Consider the following 20,555-nt stretch of genomic DNA (forward strand, 5'->3'; position numbering starts at 1 on the left):
TTTTTTTTTTTTTTTTTTTTTTTTTTTTGTGTGTGTATATGTACAGAATGGTTGACCTATTGTGGTTTTTAATTGTTGTTGAATTTATCCTTTTGGTTAGTTTTCTTTCTACAGTGGACCCTATCTTATGAACTCACTTGGTTCCTGAGGGAGGGTTGGTTATAAGTCCATACAGCTGAGATCTGGATGTTTACCTAGGTATACACTATAGATAAAAAGAACAGGTGAATCTTTCATTAACCTGATTAACCCAGTTAGGTTGTTCATGTGTCAGGCTGATCGTGATTTGAAGGTCCACTGAATTTTGGTCTAACTTCATTTTCGATTTCTATTATGTTGTACTTCTTAACCTTTTGTCTTACAGTGTTTTGTCTCCTACATACGTTCAGTATATCTTATGAAGGATAAAGAAGTATTTGATGTGAGCAAGTTACCTGTTACTGAATATGCCCTGTAAGTACATAATATTGCTATTATTGTGTGTCCTCAAAGAGGAAAACTGTTTCCACTCCGGTTATCTGAGAGTCCTAGTTTAAACCACTGTGCTTTACCCTAAAAGGCTCTGTTGAAGATCTACAGAGAAAAGGATTAAATCAGCTCTGTGGACAGTTAAGTGTTCAGTTTCATATTTCTATGTTCTGTATGTTCTTTGTCTTGGTATTATAGGTACTTGCAGTTATTTTGGCAAAATGTCAGTACAGTGATTAAGGGTACCATTATATGAATTGAATGATGATTGTTTTTGTTTTGGCTGCATATTTGAAGGATTTAACAAAACAAATGCTTTTTGCCTATAAAGAAGTACACATTCTTTAAGAGAGTACTTCTTGTAGGAAAAGCATCGACACAATCCTATAGATGCACTTGTGAGCGTCCTCTTACTTTGAATATCAAATATGGCATTTCCTTGACTGTGATGAACTGGTGCTAGGCGGGTCTGAAAGTTTTCCCTGCTCTACAGGAATTCAGTGCACTTAACTTTATTTATTTTTTTAATTTTTAAATTTTTTTTGGTACCAGGGATTGAACTCGGGTCTTTGCGCTTGCAAGGCAGGCCACCAAACCACTGAGCTAAATCCCCGGCCCGCACTTAACTTTAAATTAAATCTGACAGAAACTTTCATATGTATAAACTGCTGTTTTCTTTCCTTTTTTTTTTTGGATACCAGGGATTGAACTCAGGTCCTTGTGCTTACAAGGCATGTGGTGGAACCACTGAGCTAAATCCCCAGCCCTGTTTTCTATTCTTGATATTAGATTGTAAGTTTAATATAACATGTAGTTTGTCAGTTATACTATTTCAGAACCTTTAAATTGCTAGATAGCAGTGTTAGGGTCACGGAGTTTTCGTGGATGGAAAACTGTGTGCCACGGATAACACGGTTTTGTTTGCTTGCCAGTCCATACTTTCACCATTGCGGAATATGATCCATGGTTTAGGTGTTAGCCGATTTTCATGCTGTATGTGACATTCTATCCTGGTTTTCTGATTGGCTTAGCTGGAATATTAGCAACGTAGATGGATACAGGTTTTTAATACTTCAGGGCCGTATTTTTCAGGTGTTTTGTTACATCGAACTCAAATAAATATCATGTTTATAGTTGAAGACTTCTGCTTTTTGCGATGCTTAGAAAGGGTAGAAAATTAACTTTTTCTGAAATTATTGATACAGTTTAAATGGTGTTTTTAGTATTTATAGCTATTTGAATGTGTAATTTTCTTAGGTGTATAATTTTCTTTCTGTCTTTGATGACTGAAATAGTGCTATGTACATAAGATACAAAACAAAGTTTAAAAAAATTTGTTGAAGGAACATTTTTGAATGTCTAATATGTACGTCATTGTACTCAGTGTTAACATTATACATATATTTGTACTTCTATCTTCAAGAAACTCAGTTTTAGTAGCTGAAAAAGTATTAATTATAAATGCATTCAATATGTCAACTAATTATTTACAACAGCTTTTGAGCTAGTTACTCTTCATCACCTGCTTTTGCAAACAGGGAAAAGTCTAGAGAAGATTTTTTGTTTTTGTTTGCTTGTTTTGCACTGAGGATTAAACCTAGGGCCTTCATGTTGAGCTAATTTCTCTGCCCTTTTTTGTTTTGAGACAGGATCTTGCTAAGTTGCCCAGGCTGGGAACTTGTGATCTTCCTGCCTCAGCCTCCCAGAGTGTTACAATTGTAGGGATGTGTGACCACACCCAGATGTCTAGATCAATTAATTAATACCATCAGTAATGTTGCCAGGATTTGAACCTCAACAGTCCTATTTCTGAATTTCTGCTTTTCAGTACAACACCTCTGTTTCTGACATGACTCTTGTCATGTAGGAAAAAGGCAGAGAATCCATTACAACGTTAGCTATTTACTAAGGCAGTTGTTTAAGATAATATTTCTAATCTACCACTGAGAATAAAGTGAAAGCTGTTAGCTTTAATCTTCAGTGAGAAGACCTAATCTTAAAATGAATTTTGATTTCACATGGAGAAAACAAAAGTTTTTTTCTTGTTATTTTTTAAATTAAAATTTATTTAATAGCAGTGATTGGGCCATAATCTGTTTCAGAAAGGTGGTGGGGTGTGATGATACTCCATTTCATTTTTTGTAGATAATTGGATTTGTCCTTTCATGGTCCTATCTTTTTCATTTTATGTAGTAATTTATATTCTACAAGGTATTTTCCTACATTTCATGTATTTCCTAATTGGATCTTGACAGCAGTAGTGAGGTAGGCCTGGTCGATATTAATATCACATTGTTGTGAGGAAGCTGAGGGTGAGTTGGTGGGTTCGGTACTTAAACTGTGACTATCTTGTTTCTGTTTCAGTACTCTTATTTTTATCCATATTACTTAAAGAAAAACCAGGTAGCTAAAATGCTTTTGGTTAGATATTCAGTTCCTTTTTGACTTGCCTTTTGGCTCATTTAACCTGTCAGCACTAAGTTGTGTCTCAGAGGAACATTTGGGAGTGTCTCCTATGGAGACCATTGCTTGTAATTATATTTGCAAAGGGGAAGCACAGTGACCTCAGCTCTAAGTGTGAGCATCTGTGGGTATGATTTCTGAAATCTCTTACTAGGATTGTGGGAACAAAGGTGACTCGAGGTTAGTCAGGAGGCTAGTTTTCCTTCCTTTTCCCTTTTCTTTTGTTTTCTTTTCTTTTCTGTTTTTTGAGACAGGGTCTCACTATGTAATTGAGACTGACCTGGAACTCACTGTGTAGCCCAGGCAGGTCTTGAACTCACAGGGATCCTCCTGCCTCAGCCTCCTCAGTGCTGGGATTATAGGCGTGTGTCATCACACCTGGCTGAGCACAGACCTCCAATTTGGACAGCTGCCACCATATGTGACAGGAGACAGTGGAGAAGGGTGGTCAGGTTGCTTGAGTTAAGTGCTTAGTCAAACTATGGTCCTGATGACAGCGACTAGGAAGATAATATAGTTAATTGTGCCTCTTAAAAAATATATTAAGCCAGGTGTGGTGTCACATACCTGTAAGCCTAGCATTCTGGGAGGCTGTTCAGCCATACTGTAAATATATTATACTTTCAGTGTACTGAAATAATGTTCTTTTCTTTTTTTTTTTCATTTTAAGGTCTCTTGGTCTTGCTGTGGCACCACGAATAAGATTTCTTCAGAAAATGCAGAAACAGCCCACCAAAGAACTGGTTAGGAGCCAAGCCAACAAAATAATTGAGCACAAGACTCCATCCCTCACCAATGATGAAGTGGAAGAATTTAGAGCCTATTTCAGCGAAAAAATGTCCATCCTACAGAAAAGTGGGAAGGGCCTAGAAGAAACAGAGTATAGGCTGGCTAGTGGTACTAGTGATGAAGAACTGGAGGAAGAAGAGGAAGATGATGAAGAAAAGGAGGAGAAACTTGGAAAAGCAAGAGAGTCTCAAACTCAGTCTGTTCCTAACATGGATGGGGCACAGAAAGTCAAGGATGTCCCTGTGCAGTTCTTGGACAGAGATGATGAGGAAGAAGATGGACCTGATGATGATTTTCTTAAAGTGAAGCGGCGTGATGTGTTTGGGTTGGATCTTAAAGAGAATAAAGCATTACCGGTAAGTTTACTCTTTTTTTGTTGTTGTTGTTGGTACCGGGGATCGAACTCAGGTCCTCATGCTTGCGAGGCAGGCAGTGGAACCACTGAGCTAAATCCCCAGCCCAGTTTACTCTTTATAGAATGTCTTCTGTTACATCTTTATTTATTGTGTACCAGTTGTTGCTTTTTCAGAACTCAGGAGAAGTAAGAACTAAGAGAACCTTGGAATAACTCCTTTTGCAGTGAATTCTTCCCTCTGCTCCATATTTAAACACAGAATAAATGCCAAGGAATTCTCATGTTTTTCACAATAACAAAAAGTCTAAGAGGTTGTTGACTTTAATCTCATTTACTGGCTCTCTGATGGTGTGTTTTGAAAGTAGCCAGTCATTATTGTGACATAAAGGAAGGGAGTGAGGTTCATTGTTTATGGTGTGAAGAGCTTTTATTATGATTCTTAACATACACTTTGATGAAATTGTTTTGAGGAGCAGTTGTAATTATTTAAATCTTTCTAAACATGAAATTAATTTTTGGTGAGAGATATACTTTTGGGAACCAAGCCAGAAATTGAATATTTCTCTTAAAGTCTACTTAACGATGGTTATTAAAAGTTTGCGTGTAGCTCCTCTCCTTTTTTTTTCCCTTTGGAAGCACTTGGTAGGAGTAAGACAGTGAACCTAGATAAAGCACCTATTTCTTGGGATGCTTATAAGTACGCAGTATGTGTTTCTCCTTCCCCACCATTATTTCTCTTCCTGCTTTGTATCCCTTTATTTTGGTCATCTCTTGAAAGACAATTAAATAAAAAATTCAGCCCAACTCTTAGAGTGTTAAATAAAACGCTAGCAGGAAATAATGTGTTAGGTTTTGAGCCATAAATTTGGAAAGGTGTTAATTAGCTAATGATTTTTTTGAAAATAGAAGTTGTACTTTTGAGGGCTTACCATGTTACATTCGATGCATTTTCTAGAAGTTGTGACATTCGGATCTTAAAATATCCTATGAAGTGGATTCCTAATATAGGTGAGGATGGAAAAACCTGTTGCACAATCCTATACTGTGTTGTTCTGCTGTAGGTTAATCAGACACTAAGTCTACAGTAAGTCTCACTTAAAATAAGTGAAGTAAGGAGAAGTTAGAATTCATTCAGGAATGTACTAAAATTGTTTTCTATATCTTTTTGGAGTCATGAATATAATTAAAGGAATAAAATAGAGTTAAGATTATAAAGGAGGGCCGAGTTCTATCCTGAGTTACCAAGAAAAAAAGAAAAGATTACAAAGGAATCATATAATTCTGTAATAGCATATAAATTGGTCACATTATTACATCATCGGTTTTAAGTACACCTCACTGGACATTTGAAAAAACAGTGAAACGAACATAGCAAAAGACATTAAACTTTCTAAAAGCTATTTTAGATAACTGATGTACAAGTAAACTGAATTTTAAAAAAAGCATACAGTTTGAGCTTCTGCAAACATTTGTGTAATCACTACTATACTTATGTGTTAAATAGTTGCATCACTTCAGGACATTCCTTTTTCTTTGTAGTCAAGTTACCTGAGTTCACCCTCAGGTCCGCTAATCTGATTGCTGTTACTGTAGTTTTGCATTTTTCAAAATAACATATAAACAGTATCACACTATGTATTGCCTTTTGTGTCTGGCTTTCACTTAGATACTGTTACTGGATGTATTTTAGTTGCTAAGTTCTGTACGTACAATTTATGGATTTGCTGAATCTAGATGTTTAATTAGGCATTGATTGTTTCGTTTTTGGTGTTTATGACAAAAGCAACTATAAACATTCATATCTAGGTTTCTGTGGAGATAATTTTCATTTCTCTGGGCTATATAATTAGCAGTGGGGTGCTGGGATGCTATGCTTAACTTTGAGAATCTTTAGGTGTTTTCCAGATGGGCTCACTGAATTTCTGTTCTTGCTGTAGTTTATGATCCTTCAGCACTCGGCATGCGGTGTTGTCACACTTTTAAATTTTAGCCATTGTACTAGGTCTGTAAACTAATCTTTTTTTTTTTTGTAAACTTATCTTTATTAATGTTTTAATTTGCATTTTCTTAGTAACATCTTTTCATGTGCTTACTTGCTATTCATATATATTCTTTGATTAATTGTGGAAGTCTTTTGTACCTGTATTAAAAATTGTGTTGGGCCAGAGATTTAGCTCAGTGCTGCTGCTGCCTGTCTTGCAAGTACAAGGTCCTGAATTCAGTCCCAGGTACGAAAACAAAAATAAATAAACAAACAAACAAAAAAATTGGGTTGCTTGCCTTACTAGTTTTCAGAATCAAACTCAGGGCCTCAATCTTGCCAGGCAGGTGCTGTGCCACTGAGCTACATCCCCAGCTGGATTCTTGATACAAATCCCTTATTAGATATTTTGCTAATATTTTCTCCCTATCTGTATGGCTTATTTTTACTTAAATGTCTTTCAAGGAGTAGAAATATTACATTTTGAAGTATTTGTCAGTTTTTCTTTTATAATTTATAAACATGTCATATCTGATAAAACTGGTTAATCCAAGGTCATGAAGATTTTCTCCTATATTTTCTTCTAGAAGTTTCATAGTCTTAGCATTTGTATTTAGAGCTATGATCTACTTCATCATAATTGTATATGGTAGTGCTACGTAAAAGTTGAGGTTTGCTTCTTTGTATATGGGTATCTAATTCATCTAGAAGCATTTGTTGAAAAGACATGCTTTTTCCTTTGAACTACGTTCACTGTTGTTGGAAAGTCAGTTTCACCATGTATGTGTGGTTTTCTTTGTGGGCTTAGTTCTGTTCTGTGTCTATTCTTTTGCAGTATCTCCTATCTTTGATTAGAGTAGCCTTATAGTAAATGTTAGATACTGTGAGTCTTATATTTGGTGTCTTTTGCCTAAAACTTTGGGCTATTTTTTGGACCAGTGCATTGTCCTATGTTTTTTTTTTTTTTTTGGTTTTTTGAGACAGGGTCTCCCTATGTAGTTGAGACTGAGCTGGAACTCACTGTATTGCCCAGGCTGGTCTCAAACTCGCAGTGATCCTCCTGTCTCAGCCTCCTGAGTACTGGGATTACAGGCATGCACCACCATGCCCGGCCAATTTTCCTATGGTTTTGAATAAGCTGATTGATTTGTACAAAAAAACCTGCTCATATCTTTATTCAGTTTAAATTAATTTAGTAATTTATCTGGAGCAAATTGACATCTTTACTATTGATTCTTTTGAGCCTATGGATATATTTTTCCATTTATTTAGGTCTCCTTTAATGCCTTTTAACATTGTTTTATCATTTTATGTTTCTTTTTTTTTTTTTGGTACCGGGGATTGAACTCGGATCCTTGCGCTTGCAAGGCAGGCCACCGAACTGCTGAGCTAAATCCCCTGCCCAACATTATTTTATAATATTAAGCACATATACCATGCATGTATTTTGTTACTGTTTGATATTTTTAAAGCTGTTTAAATGGTATTAAAATTTTTTAAAATTTCTAATTAATTCTTGTCAATATACAGAAATGAAATTGATTTTTGTATATGAATCATTCCAAACCTGACCTTTGTGGCTTTATGGTGAGTTCTCTGGGTTTTTCTCTGATTAAACCATTGTTATTTAAAACATCATAATTACTTTATCATCTGTGTGCGTTTTATTTCATTTTCTTGTCTGACTATACTGTTTAGGAATAGCAGTGGTAAGAGTAGATACCTATATGTTCCTGATCTCAGGAAGTAGAATGCAGTCTGTCTTTTATCACTACTCTTGATATTAGGTACTGTTTTTTGTAAATAATCTATATCAGATTGGGAAAGTTCTCTTCTACACCTGGCTTAGTGTTTTATCATAAATGGATAATAAAATCTGTCAGATGCCTTCTCTGTAACTATAAGGTGATCATGTAGTGATTTAGTCTGTTGATAGGGTACATTAATTTTTTAAAATTCTTCCTAATGTAAAACCTATTTAAATTCCTATGGAAAAAATCAGGTGTGGTTATGACTTGTTTTCATTTACCTATATTAACAGGATTCTATTTGCCAGTGGATATTTTGTTAGAGATCTTTGCTTCTGCTGTTATAAAGGAAATTGGTTTGTAGCTTTCTTTGTCCTTAGAGTGACCTGACTGGGAATATGACATATTTTAAAAGCTTTTGCCAAACCATTGTCTTACATAGAGGTCTATTGATCATTGCCAATTAGCTTTATATGTCAGTGCCCATTTGCTTACATCATCCCTGAATATTAACATTTTTGGTGTTTGGGAACCAGTGAGAAATATATTATTGTTTCGGTCAATCTTTGATGCTAATATTAATGAACACTAATCACTTCTCGGTTATGATTTCACTCTTAATCTGTGTGTATATTGCTTATACATATCTTGCCTGTTTCTTCCACCTCTGGGTTGTCCTCCCCTCCCCATTAATGATACTGGGTTCTTTCCTATTGATTTACAAGATGTTCTCAAATGTTACCATTATTTTTCATGGTATTATTATTATTATTATTATTATTATTAATATTTGTTCCCTGTCACAAAATTGTTTGCCCACCTTCCCTGGTGGGTTCCAAATGCCTTGAAAATAATATTTTATTGATGAGTATGTATTTGACCTTGTACAGTTGTCTAGTGCAGATTGCACGAGTGTTTTGTGAATGAAGGAACAAAGTCACTTTCATCATTTTGATTATTAGGATTTATATTTATATTAATATTTGTAGGGTTTACGCCTAGAAAATCATTTTGGGGCTGTATAAGATTTACGTCATTGACTTATACTGATTGAAAAAAAAATATATTTTTTGAAACACTGTCTTGCCATGTTGTTCAGGCTGTCCTTGAGCTCACTATGTAGCTCAGGCTGGCCTCAAAGTTGTGGCAATCCTCCTGTCTTAAGCCTCCGAAGTGCTGGGATTACAGGCATATGCCACCCCACCCAACAGAATAGTATTTTTGAGTTTTCTAGAAGCATAAATGACTTATTGGGTCCCAAAGATAGACCTGTGCAGGCCCAGCTTTCTAATTTATGTAGTAGTTAATAACATCTAATTAGAGTGACATAAAATTATGTTTTGTATGTTTACATCATACTATAAAAAATTATATCTTTGAAATATCTGTATGAATTTTTACTGTACATTTGAAATACAATGTACCTCAAGTTACAACTGGCCTGACATTGAACAGCTTGGGTTTATAATTAGATTAATTGAAGATTCATCTGCCTCTTATTATCTATAGCATGTACCTAGGTAAGCATCCAGATCTCAGCTATATTGACTTACATCCAACTTGAGTTAGAACCAGCCCTCAGAAACTGCTTGAGTTCATAAGTCAAGGGTCCACTGTATAGTGTGGCATAGCTGTTGCATGTAAGGAACATTTTGGGGCAGTTAATAGGGTTTTGAGATTCTGATCAAGGAAATTTTTTATTTGTCTGCACATTGCTTACTAGTACACAGAAACAGAAGATTTAAAGTTATTGAAATAGAAATAGGCTGGTTTTTTTCTTGCTATTTCATCTAGTCCTTTCAACTTCAACTTCAACTCTTATCTGCCTTTGAATTTTTAAAATCAGTATTTAGTTGTGATCATATTAATATCTTTTTGATTCTTCACCAGGCATTTAAATCTATTGGTTTTGAATGTGATTCAGCATTCATCATCACAGCCAGCTTTCCATTTTAGATTTTGCTCTTGCTTTTTATAGTTCACTGTTGTATTATAGCCATTATTTACTGGGGGATGCTATTTTTCTCTTATTACCCATTTTTAAGGATAGACCCTATAAAGTAAGAAAAACCAAACAAACCATATACACATTGGGAAATAATACAGTCATTTGTCAAATAAATGAGTGTTTTTCTCTGGGACGTTAAAGGCTCAGACATTGCTACCTTTGTTCAACTATTGCTGTTTCTCCTATTTTCAAATTGTCTTTATAAGCATCATATGAGACACAACAGAATTGATTTCATTACTTATATTCTGTCTGCTTTATCTCAATGGTCAAATTTTTTTCTTTCTTTCCTTTCACAGTGGAAAGGGGAGAAAATTAGGTTTATAGCTAGTGGAAACACATTGAATTGTGTAGTGCAAAATATGTGTAATAATCATATCACTAATATTGTAACAGTATTTGTTTGGTATGTAACCTTATGCTTTCTTTGTGATATATCATTTTAAAATTTTTGTGTTTTTGAGATGGGGTCTTTTGTTGCCCAGGCTGGTCTCGAACTCTTGTGCTCAAATGATCCTCCTGCCTCTGCCTCTCAAGTAGTTTGGACTAAAGGTGTGTGTCACTATACCTGGCTGAGATAGAAAAAGATAGATGATGATACCTAAAATTTCACAAAGGGATAAAGAAAGCCCCTGGTCCCTCGCATTGGGGTTTAACCCAGGACCTTCACACTGAGCTACATACACCCCCCAACCTTTACTTTTAAAATTAAGTCACTAAGTTGCCCAGACTGGGCCCAAACTTGTTATTTTCATGCCTCAGCTTCCCGGGGTGCCCAGATTACTGGTATGCGAGTGCACCTGGCCAAAGAGAATTTTAAATGACTTGTCCAGGGTCACAGTGGTGAAGTTAGTAGCTGAACCTATTTGCTATGCCAAGGCACATTTTCTTTTTTCTCTGTCCTGCTGTCTACATCATTTTCATGTAGTTTGCTTTCTGTAAGTGAGCAGTGTTGGTCTAATGGATAGCACTGTAAATAATTCTAGGCTACTTGTTTAGACGCACTGAGAATATAGAATGATTATGTTGATGTTCTTAGCCTTAGGCATAAGTGGAGAGGGCCAGGTGCAGCGATGCCTCCTGGAAAGCTGCCTCTGCAAGACCTTTTCTGTTTGACTAGATGAATGAAGGGACTCCAGCTTTCCTTAGTAGTGAAGAGGGAGCCAGGAGTGATGGAGTAATAAAGAGATGTGCGTGCAGAAGAAAGTGCAGCTGGGGACAGCAGGCTCTGTAGCAATGAGAGAAGGTTGGTAGCCCTCCTTCTTGCAGGGCAAACTTGTTTTGGCCAATTTTGTTGGCTATTTGCTATTAGAAAGTTGACCCCCAGGGAAGCAGGGTTAGAGAAGAGTATGAATACATAACTGAAATGATTAAAAATTGCTTTAGGACATTCATTTTCTTAAGTATGTGAATGACTATCTCCTTGCCTTTTACATTATATATTGTTTAGAGATAAAACTGGCTCGGTTCCATTTTCACTCAGAATTATCCTTTTACAATTTCTTAGACTGTAAGCCTAGATCAGTTTTAATTAAGATTTGATTGGTACTCACAGATTGTTCCTTTAACCTTAGAGTTGATTCTAAATCCTATTCATATTTTCTTTTTGTAGCTCCCCCACTCCAGTAAGCACTCATCATTGATTTTAAAGCATAGATTAACTAACTACAAAGCCTATTTATAAGTATACTTTTATAAAAACATTCCAGGTTGTAAATCAAGATTTTGAGACAGTAATTGAGATTTTTTTTTTCAATTTCTTGCCTCTCCTTTTCTCTGCCTTTTGGTCTTTTCCTTTCAACTCTTTTCCCCTCTCTCCTTCCAGCAATAATTACTGAATACCTAACAGGTGCTAGGGAATGCACTAAGTAATTAGTGACTTTGGAAGATTATACTTTAAGGCAACAGATTAGTAAACTAACAGTGTTACTACAGAATCCTGGCTTTGTATTCATTTATTTGTTCAGCCAATGTGTTAAGAGCTATGAAAGCTCTATGGGCCTGTTATGGTTTGTGTTTAGCTGTCCCCCCAATGCCTCATGCGGATGAGGTGGGACTTTCTTTTTCAGAGGTAGTTGAATCTGGAATGTGTGATGCTGGGGTAAAGGGTGTGATTACTAAACCACTACATGTGAGAAATTAGTTTGGCATTGCCCTAATTCAGGTACTCTGAATAAGATAAAAGGGGCAAAAAGATGCTGTTAAACTCCCTTGTTGCCTTTGCTACCTTATGCACACCATGTTGTTTCTCCTCTGCAATGTCTTTGCCATCCCTGCCTTAGAGCCGGTCTATTATGGACTGAAACCTGTATGAACTGTAAGCTAAATAAACCCCTTCCTCTCCAACTATGGATGTTGGGAATTTTGTCTCACCAACAGCAGAAAAGTAACTAACCCAGGGCCCCATAATAAGAATGATGTCCTGGAGGAAGTTGTGGAGTAAGGAATGGTCAGGGGAGTTAGTAAGAAGGGGGAAAGCATAGCAGTGAGAGAGTACAGAGTGAACACCATAGTAACAAGAAGGCATGTTGAGTGTGGGGAATTATTAGTGGCTGACTACTTAATAGTTAACCTTTCTGAGCTTTACAGCCAATCACATCTCTATTTGCAGTGTTACTGTGGTGACTGGGAATAAGTAAAAAGCAGCCAGCAGTTGTGTAACAGGAGCCCAATGAATGTTTGCTATTCTTATTTCCACTTGATAAATTATAATAGGAAGATGGTGAGGCTATGTCCGAGGTAGCTGCGAAAAATAAAGCCTCTTTCTGAACCAGGACCCATTTTAGAAATAGAAAATGATACATCCCACTTATTTCAAGTGTAACAGCAGGAGATAGACTTTTATGATTTAGCATAGTTGATGCAGCATTTTTTATACTCTCACTGTCCAGCATTGACCTGAAAAGCACAAGCCTGGCATCTGACATCATTAGGCATTTCACAGCATAGACAAATGTTGACTAAACAACAATGTGTTTATAGCATTGTGTTTAGCACTCAATAGCACAGCATGGATTAGTGAGAGTTTATAATTTGTCAGTCTGGTTATAATTAGGCAAGTATAGCATTAAAATAGTTTTAACAGATTTTTTTTCATATGGAGTTATTAAATGAAATTTATTAGTGTGATTTTTTTGGGTAGAGTTTTCTGTTCAGTAGTGATGTATTATTTTTTCTCTTTTGATAAAACTCCCTTACACATTCCTTTTTTAACCTCTTCTGTTTATATAGTTAAAATATAATATTGTGGGGTGTTTGCATGTATGTGTATTTGTAACATCATAAATTATGTTTAATGAGTGAAACTACTATTTGTCATTTAGGAAACTGCAGTTTATCACCTTTCTGTGCCCTTGGGTTGATGAATGGTATTTGCTTCTATAAGTGATACTATTGCAATTGGGGTCTGAAGGTTCCTGGACCTTTTTGAATATTGGACTGTGCTGTGATGTGACGATATGCTTTCAAATTCAAGATGATAATAAGAGGTAGGACCTTTAAGGGATATTAAGCCATTTGAACTCCTGTCTCCTTTGTGGGATTGAAGCTCTTATAAAAGAAGTTGCACATACTGGTCTTTTAGCCTGCTCTAGGGCTTGTTCCTTCACTTCTGCCATGAGTGGACACAACATTTGTCCTTGCCTTGCTTGTATGTAAGGACGCCTCAAGTAGGCCTTCACCAGACACCAGATGCTGGTGCCTGGATGTTGGACTTCCCAGTTTCCAGAACTCTGAGAAATATATTTCTGTTTTTTATGAACTACCTAATCTCTGAGGTATTTTATTATAAAATCACAGAACAAAGATAGGATAAGTATTTGTTTGACATACTTCCCTTTCTCTGAAAAAAAACAGGAGGATTAAGAATTACCACATAGCCTTCTGGTAGGCATATGACTACACAGTGAAGTACGAAGTAAGATGAGTTTCTGTGAGATCAGGTAACACTTGATGATTTGTGTCCTCTTGCAGTATCTTTCACGTGATACACACTTAAATAGCACAGGCTAATTTTCTTTAAATGAGTCTCTCTCCTGGTATTTTTTTTTACAGCCCTTCTATCCCTAGTATAAAAATAAAATGTAGCTTTTCCTCTTCCTTAAAACATGATTAAAAAATGAGCTGATTCTTAAAAAGTATTTTTTTAAGCCAAGAGTGTTTTGCCATGGACAAAAAAGAAGTTTATGAAGCAGGTAACAGACCATCAATCTCAGGGCATTTTTCCTCCAGAAGGCTGTTGCTGTATGTGGTTTCTTTCCTTCTTTTAGCTTGCCTGCTGGCTGTTCGAATAGAAGTGACAGACGGTCTTGATGTTCTGTTGGGCAGAGAATCTGCTGGTTTTTGTTTGGCATAATAAATGATTGAAAACAGAGTGCTATTTTGTTATAATTCTAATAAAGCCAACATGGTAGAGATTCTTACAATGCATAAATTAAGCTCTAGAAAAAAAGTGTAGTAAACTACGCACTACAAATGTTGCTGAAGTATATAAAGAAACTCCTAAGAATTAGGCATGCATGAGACAGAAGTCATTTGTTGTAAGTTGACTTAAAGCACATTAAGGATGAAGCTCATATTTTCAGGAATTATGTGACTTGGTGCAGTTTTCCTTTCTGTTGGCTTACTGGCATTGCTAGACAGTTTCTGAGTGGCACTCAGAAGGCCTGCCTACAAATAAAAATTCTTACTTAGGTTTTTCTGTATTCAAATAGCCTAATTTGTATTCTTTCTTTTGGGTGATGATGATTAGAATAATTCTTCCACCTGCATACATTTTCATATCGATTTTTTTGTCCTGGGAAGCAACAGAGCAGAGGAATGTTTTCTTCCTTGCTGTGATACTAATTTTGGAAGGTACACTAATTTCACAATGTTTGCAGGAATTAGTTATATGTTCCAAAAACATGTAGCTAAATAACATTCTCTCCTGTAGTTTGGATCACCTTTTTTTTTTGTTTTCTTCGCATATTTGATTTATCTGAACTTAATTGCTGACATTTTGGTAAAATAGAACTTTGAAAATCAGAAAGTAGGTAAATTTGTATTAGGCTGACTGTAGTTCCCACACAAATTTTCTGAGGTATTTTTCTTCCTTCCATAAAAAAAGGAGAAAAGTGTTATTTTACTGCCGAAAGATAGACTATCAGTATTTTGGAGCCTGTCTAGTTTTTAGCACTAGTCTACTAGCACTAGATTAGCTATCCAGATTTAAATGGATTTATAATTACATAATTAACTGTGTACTAGGTTACCCTGTCTTCCTTTCTCTATTTCTTTACATTAGCTACTCCTGTTTTGTGGCAGAAACTGCAGATCTGTATGTCTTTTCTTATTCTTTTATTGAAAGGAAACACATTATTTGTAGGTTTCAAGAACCATGAAGAGACTGTGATTTTCTCCTAGTTGTGTTTTTGTGTGTTAGCCTGATACACTTTGATGTATGTTCCTGGGCAACTCATGGCATAGAAGGCAGCATGAGCTTCAAGTTGGCAGTCAGTCATTCCTCTGCCTCCTTGGACTCTAGGGGCCATGCAGACAGAGGTTGGCCAGGGTTGGTTCTGTCTACAGGGAGAGTTTGTATCACAGCTGAGGGACCCCTAAAACTTAGGGGACTCCAAACTTAGGAACCTCCCAGGTTTTGTTTGTTTGTTTGTTTTTCTGTACTAGGGATCAAACTCGGGACCTTGTGCATGCCAGGCAGACACAGTGCCACTGAGCTACGTCCCTGGTCCCAACCCCCAGTTTTATAAGAAGTCTGATAGCAATCCTGGCCAACCTTTCCCCTGAGGGGAAGGTGTTACTCTGTTATGACGACCAGGATACAAATCTATCTGTCTTCTGCTCTAAAGGGAGCCACTTCTAAGGCTGTACACCATCCAAACATCTGGAAGAGTCTTTGTTAAAGATGTACAGAGATAAGTGAGCGGCTTGTGGATGATGTTCTCCCACCTCGAGGTACCAGCAGAAAGTCAAAATTATTTCCGCCCATTTTCTGTTTTCCTGTATTTGTCCCAAGTCAGAAAATGCTAAAACGACTGTAGTTTAAATTATTAACACACATTTCAGAAAAATACAGATTCTTCCTTGTGAAAACCATGGCTTTTATTTGATATTACCCTAAAATAGTGTGTAGTTAGCTTTTTTGGGGTGAAGTTAGGTTTTCCAAAGTATGCTTCTTTAGTGACATGTGCTTGCTGCTGTAGGCACTGAACACACTTATGAACTGTCATATTGTCTACTTCTACCACTATACTGTAAGATTTTATTAACGCAACAAGTAGGTATTATTAATTTTTTTTTTTGGTACTAGGGATCAAACTTGGGAGGTATTATTAATTCTTGTGTTGTATTGTCAGGATTGCCTGCCATTACATAGCATTTTCTTAGTTATTTATTAAAAGAAAGGAGTGAATGAATAAATAAATGAACAGAAATGTACAAATTTGATGATCTTATATCTTTTAATTCTAATTAATTCATTACCACATTTTATTTTGTTTTGTTTTGTTTTTTGTTTTTTTGAGACAGGGCTCACTATGTAGCTGAGACTGCCCTGGAACTCTATTACCCACATTTTAGACTGTATTATGTGATTAAAAAATTTACCAGAAACATGGAGCTTTAGTAAATATATTTGTTCACTAAGTTAATTTGTTGACTGAAAATTTAATAAGTATTTGTTGACAGTCAAATATAGTTAACAAGTTCAGATACAGAAGAAGTATCTTCTGTGAAATCATTCCTAAGCCTAAATTGATAACTCCATCATTTCTTTCTCTTGGTAGATTGCTTTGCTCTCTAGGACCCATTGATTTAATATGTTTTTTTTTCCTCAAAAACATGAACCTTAAATGAAATTTAGTCTAAAGATGGTTGCAGGTATTCTGTAGGAAAAAAATAACATTTTATATTTAGCCATCAGTAATTTTATTTGAGTGAATTCAATGTAGAGATGTTAGATCCTAATGCTATCCCATCTGTGGTTTGTTTTGGTCCTAAAGTGTGGGTATAGTTTTGAGTAGGGCTACAGTAAATAGTGCATATGTAAATTACTATTGCTACAAAGCTTAGCAAGACTCTCACAGTTGGGTACTGCAGCTAGAGGTTTAGGCTGGGCCAAGGTAAGTGGAGGCAGGCTCCCATTTCTCAGTGCCAGCATGAGTACTTCAAGATATGGGCAGTTCCTACAGTTCAGAAGCTTGGAGAAGCAGTGTTAAAAACTGCTAGGTAATACTTGTGCTATGCCTTCTGAGAATGATAAATTGCACTTTAGCTGAGTTGACGAGGATGCAGTGATTAATTGGGGCAGCCCACTTTCATCATGGGTTGGAGGAGTTTTGACATGATCATTAGCTTCTCATTTCTGGAGGGTGGACTGAGGTGATAATGATGAGTGTAAGAAATATAGAGAGGTAAATTAATGATATATTTTCTGGATGCATATTATCCAGGCAAAATATTTGTGGCCTTTCCTTTACTAGTATGCTTTTTAATATCTGTGGAGCTTGTTTGATTTTTCATGTCTGTGGCCCAGTCCCTATTCTCTACATTCCTATTTTTACTCCTTGCTGTAACCTCTGGGTTGTTGAATTAGCCCCCTAACTGATCTCTTAAGTTTGTCCTACAACATAGCTATCAGCATAATCCTAAACAATAAGTATTATTAATGATCTTCCTTTTGCTGAATATGTTATGGACCTCATTTGATGTATGAAATTGTTATAATTAGTACCATGTTCAAAAACCTTTGGAACATCCTAGTGTTTTGGTGTATGCTGGGTCCATCATTATATTTCAGAGAGATTGACAAGCACACAGTAAGACTGAAGAAAAAGTTACATAGAGGCTTCTGATATGGCGGAATAAACTGTTAATAGATTGAACCTCCCACACATAAGCTAAAATTTTGGAAAAAGTATAAAATCTAAGTATTTTTTTGGTAAGCAAGAGTAAGAAGATCTTAGAGAAGGATGAAAACTTGCAAGAGAAGAGTAACACAGGTTGGATTTCTTTATTAGCAGCCTTGTCCTAAGAATGGGCCATAGTCATGCGTGTGTGTGTGTGTGTGTATGTTTGTGTGCACGGGTGTGCATGTACGCTCACATACTCCATATGAAGTGTGCAGTCTTTTTGATGTGAGGAAATGGGAAGTGTAAGTAGAGTAATCAACGCTATCAGAAAAGGAGGGAGAATTTTGGAAGAGAGAGCCAGAGGAGATCTCTAAATTGTTATAGGAAATTTAAATTTGTCTTTGTCAGCAAATGATACAGTAACTAGATTAAAAGAATCAGTAGGCATGTAAAGATATCAAGGCTCTAGGCAGTACCATCAACCACCTTGGCGTACTTGATGTTTTAGGACACTACAACTGCAGAACGTTAATTATTTTACATAGTGTATTCATAATGTATTATATACTTTGCTGGGTCATAAAAGGTTTCAAAATATATGAGAGGATTGAACCTAGAATTAGTATATACTCTAATTAAACTGAATTAAAATACAAATTAATAGGATATCTAGGAATATATCAAATAAAACTATAATGCTTTTACCATTTACCTGATTGAAACTTCTCATTGACGAGGATACTTGCTTAACAGTGGGGTAGTAATACTGAGGAATACAGAAGACATTACTGAGATTCATGTCTAGATATCTTTGAAGGCAGGAGTGGTGCTGGAAATAAAACATCGTTATACACAATTTGTGAAATAGATTTGTTACAGCATACTATAATTTTCTCAAATAAGTGTTTACACTGTTACTGATGGAAATCTTTATTTAAGGCATGAGACATTGCCTCACCTCACTATTCCTTTGTTAGCTTACAAGTTTGCATGTTTTATCAGGTCAAAATTTAAAGTTCCCTTGATTATTCTTGTTATTGTTATTATTTTTTCGTACTGGGGATCTAGGAAAGGCAAGTGCGGTTGCACTAAGCTAAATCCTTAGCTCCTTTAATTATTAAAAGTCAAGGTCTGATCCTTTTTTTATTTAGAGATAAACTTTTATTTATTTATTTTATTGAGCCTATTGGTACATTTTAGGTATACAGTAGAGTTACATTCATTATTGTGATCTTGTACCTTTATATGACAGGTCTTGGTTCTCATTTTTTCCCCTTGTCCCTGCTCTCCCTTCATCCCCTCCTCCCCTCCTCATTTACAAACACTTTATTTCCATTTTCTCCTATTTTTTTCCTTTCCCTTATTACCTTTCCCCTACCCTTCCCACTTTCCCTACACCTTTAGTCCCTTTCTTCCTATTTCACATAGTCAATTATAGAGATAACCTTTTCTAGTTAAACTCTGCCTTTAACTGCTTTGCCTTCTTTGTTTTTGCTTCTTGGCAATGTCACTGCTGTAAGGTTTTTCTGTAAATGTCAGTACATATAGCATGTGTAAGACATTACAAATTAAAGTCACATTTTATGTAAAATTTTGTTAATGAAATTGAATTGCAGTGAAATGTCACATCAAAACTAAGTTTTGATACAAAAGAATACCAAAAGATACCAAAAGAATACCACATTTCAATTAAAAAAAATTTTGTTTTTTTTGCTGGTACTGGGGATTGAACTCTGGTCCTTGAGTTTGTGAGGCAGGTAGAGGAGCCACTGAGCTAAATCCCCAGCCCTCAATTAAATGTTTTAATGTGGTAATTTAAGAAGAATTTACTCTTGCAAAAAAGATATCATAATGGCCATTTATAAGTTTGCTGCAAAGTGTTTTTTTTTAGTTGGTAAGAAAATATGTTGAAGAACTGAATTTCTCTAACACTACAAAGAATTTTTTGGCACAGTGTTTGGTATGATGGGCAATCCTTTAAATACTGTGTAAAAAAAGATTTTTGTCTTAGGCTTGTAATTTCTTTTTAAAAGATTGATTAGAGTTTAGATATGATCAGAGCTAAAATTAAATTGCCAAATCTGTATAAAGTACAGCTGTTGCTTTGGAAGTAGCAGTTGTTGGAAATAAGCCGTAGCCGATTCTGTTATGGAAGATTTTATTTCAGAAATTAGTTGTTGGAGTATCATTGTTTTCTTCTTTGGGGAACAATTAGAAAAGCTGACCTCAGAGATTTTTTTGTTTTCAGTATTTTTAGCAGTGAATGGATGCTGTAGCATCTGCTGCCCGCTTGGTTTATTTTTGCATTAGTACTGTAAGCAGGTGTGGTTCAGACTGAAAGTCACTTACATAGTGGACTTAAGATTCACTTTTTAAATGTAATAATAGAAAGCTCATGGCAAATGTGAATTCTACGTTTTCTGCAACTAGATAAGGATACTGAGCTACTTAACACAATTATGCTGTAAATCAATTTTCCTCTTATACCTGGGTTCCTAAATTACTTTTTCTCTTCGCTCCTCATCCTCTGTGCTTTTTCAGGGACCTTTTTGGCAGTCTGATAAAGTTCACAGTCCTAAATTTCAAATGCATAACATCAGGGCACAGGAGTCCTTTCTCATCTATGTTTTGGTTTTTGAGGTTTCAGTTACCCAAGGTCAATCACAGTCTGAAAATACAACATGCAAAATTCCAGAAATAATTCATAAGTTTTAAATTGCGTGCTGTTCTGAGTGTTATGATGAAATCCTGTGCCATCCCACTCTCTCCTGTCTGGGAGATGAATCATCCCCTTTTCCATTCTCTGTGCAGTTGAAATCTGCCCGTTAGTTACTTAGTTGCTGACTGGGTTCTCAGATTTGCTGTAGTGGTTATCACAGTGCCTATCAAGTAA

At 35.9% G+C, this 20,555-nt stretch overlaps 1 protein-coding gene across 1 annotated transcript in view; it reads left to right on the plus strand.

Annotated features, from left to right (window-relative positions):
* Window positions 1-20,555, plus strand: part of Ddx10 (DEAD-box helicase 10) — a 291,709-nt gene that overhangs the window by 47,219 nt on the left and 223,935 nt on the right. The window contains exons 12-13 of the mRNA XM_010610645.3: window positions 365-453; window positions 3,602-4,076. Coding sequence (XP_010608947.1) covers window positions 365-453; window positions 3,602-4,076 — 564 coding nt within the window. The remainder of the gene's footprint in view (window positions 1-364; window positions 454-3,601; window positions 4,077-20,555) is intronic.

This window comes from Fukomys damarensis, unplaced genomic scaffold (genome assembly GCF_012274545.1).
Source record: "Fukomys damarensis isolate Sample0158 unplaced genomic scaffold, DMR_v1.0_HiC HiC_scaffold_16, whole genome shotgun sequence".
Classification (NCBI taxonomy): domain Eukaryota; kingdom Metazoa; phylum Chordata; class Mammalia; order Rodentia; family Bathyergidae; genus Fukomys; species Fukomys damarensis.